This window comes from Helobdella robusta (genome assembly GCF_000326865.2).
Source record: "Helobdella robusta unplaced genomic scaffold HELROscaffold_306, whole genome shotgun sequence".
Classification (NCBI taxonomy): domain Eukaryota; kingdom Metazoa; phylum Annelida; class Clitellata; order Rhynchobdellida; family Glossiphoniidae; genus Helobdella; species Helobdella robusta.
The window spans coordinates 1-1709 of NW_008704526.1; the positions used below are offsets into that span (position 1 = coordinate 1).

The window sequence follows — 1709 nt, forward strand, 5'->3', positions numbered from 1 at the left end:
TATTTCATCAGACATTTTGTTTTCTTCATTTAAAGTAGATATTAAAATAAATGTTGTTTGGGGTATAGAAGCAGGAGTCTGTACTAACCATATGGAGTTTTGGTTGAATAATATGTGACTGCATAAGTTTTTTCTTAACAAAGTTGAATACGCGCATACAACCCAGTATAAAATATTAAAAATAAAATGTGCTTTATAAAATGGTTTCATAAATTACTTACACAATAGTTAGCTTTTGAAGCTAACAACCATAATTAATCGATGATTACATTATTACCATACCTAGTTTACGACGTGAACTTTTTTACGATCGTTGGAATAATAATAAATATAGTATCATAATATTTTTCTTTTTCTCTTTATATATATATATAATAGATTACAGGCTTTAAAATTGAATTCTATTCTTTCGATTTTATTTTAACTTGTACATCTTAGTTTACAAAGAAATGGACTCTTTAAAAAGAATATTAGAAACCATGCCGTTCGCACAACTGGCTAAGATACGTTAGTGCTAGACTTGTGAATAAGTTTATGCTAATTAACATTTGTAATAATTAATAATTGTTCAAAGTGATTTATAAGATTAAACGTTTTTTAGAATGTGTTCATTAACGCACTAGTGATTATTAATTATAACAAATTATAAATATCTATAATTTAAATAAAATATCAGGCAGGGACATGTTTGGCCCGAAACAGATGACCCCATGGGACTCGAACCTGATGAACAGAAACAAACTGACCTCATGGAATTATATGAATTTTCCTCCATGCAAGAGAGAAAAATAAGCCTAAGCTCACCGCCATCATCTAGTCAATACGGCAGAAATTCCAGTAACTCACCCAGACATCAAGGATTGCCACCAAACTCTCAAATGGATTTGATGACCTCACCGTCGTATTCTTTATCACCAATTTCACCGAAATATTACCCAACCTCACACTGTCGGGTTCACCATTATCACCACCGGCTTACTCCCCTGCATCGCAGTATTGTTCTCCAATATCATCAACTTATTTCCCGACATCACCATCATACTCATCAACATTACTAAGTTATTTGCCAACATTGCAAACATTTTCACCAAGCTACAACCCATCTAGCCCTGTTTACAGCCCATATAGTCCTCGTTACATTCCATCTACTTTTGGTTACAAACCATTTAACTCTAATTACAGTCCATCTAGTTCTGGCTCTAAATCATTTAATCCTGGTTACAATCCATTCAGCCCTGGTTACAGTCCATCTAAATTTGGTTACAATCCATCTAGCCCACGTTACATTTCACCTTGCTTAAGTTACAGCTTATCTAATTCTGGTTACAAAACACCCAGTTCTGTTTACAATCCATCAAATCCTAGTTACAATCCGTCTAGTCCTGGTTACAGCTCATCCAGCCCTGATTACAGTTCATCTAAATTTGGTTACAATCAATCGAGCCCTCGTTACAGGCTATCTAACTCTAGTTACAGCTCATCTAATCTTGGTTACAAACCAACCAGTAATGGTGACAATCCATCAAATCCTAATTACAATCTATTAAGTCCGGGTTACAGACCATCTAGCCCCCGTTACAGTCTCTCTAGCTCAGGTTACAAACCACCTAGTCTTGGTTGAATATCCATATGCCAAAAACGTTCCAAATGTGTTAGCTTTACTTAAAAATACATATAATTTGCCAATAAAATTGTAATTTAAAAAATAA

At 33.9% G+C, this 1709-nt stretch overlaps 1 protein-coding gene across 1 annotated transcript in view; it reads left to right on the forward strand.

The window, feature by feature from the left end:
- Positions 1-994: 994 nt before the first annotated feature.
- HELRODRAFT_184321 (hypothetical protein) overlaps positions 995-1709 on the forward strand; it is a gene marked incomplete at both ends in the record, with an annotated part of 1387 nt that continues 672 nt past the window's right edge. Inside the window, one exon of the mRNA XM_009022185.1 lies at positions 995-1595. Coding sequence (XP_009020433.1) covers positions 995-1595 — 601 coding nt within the window. The remainder of the gene's footprint in view (positions 1596-1709) is intronic.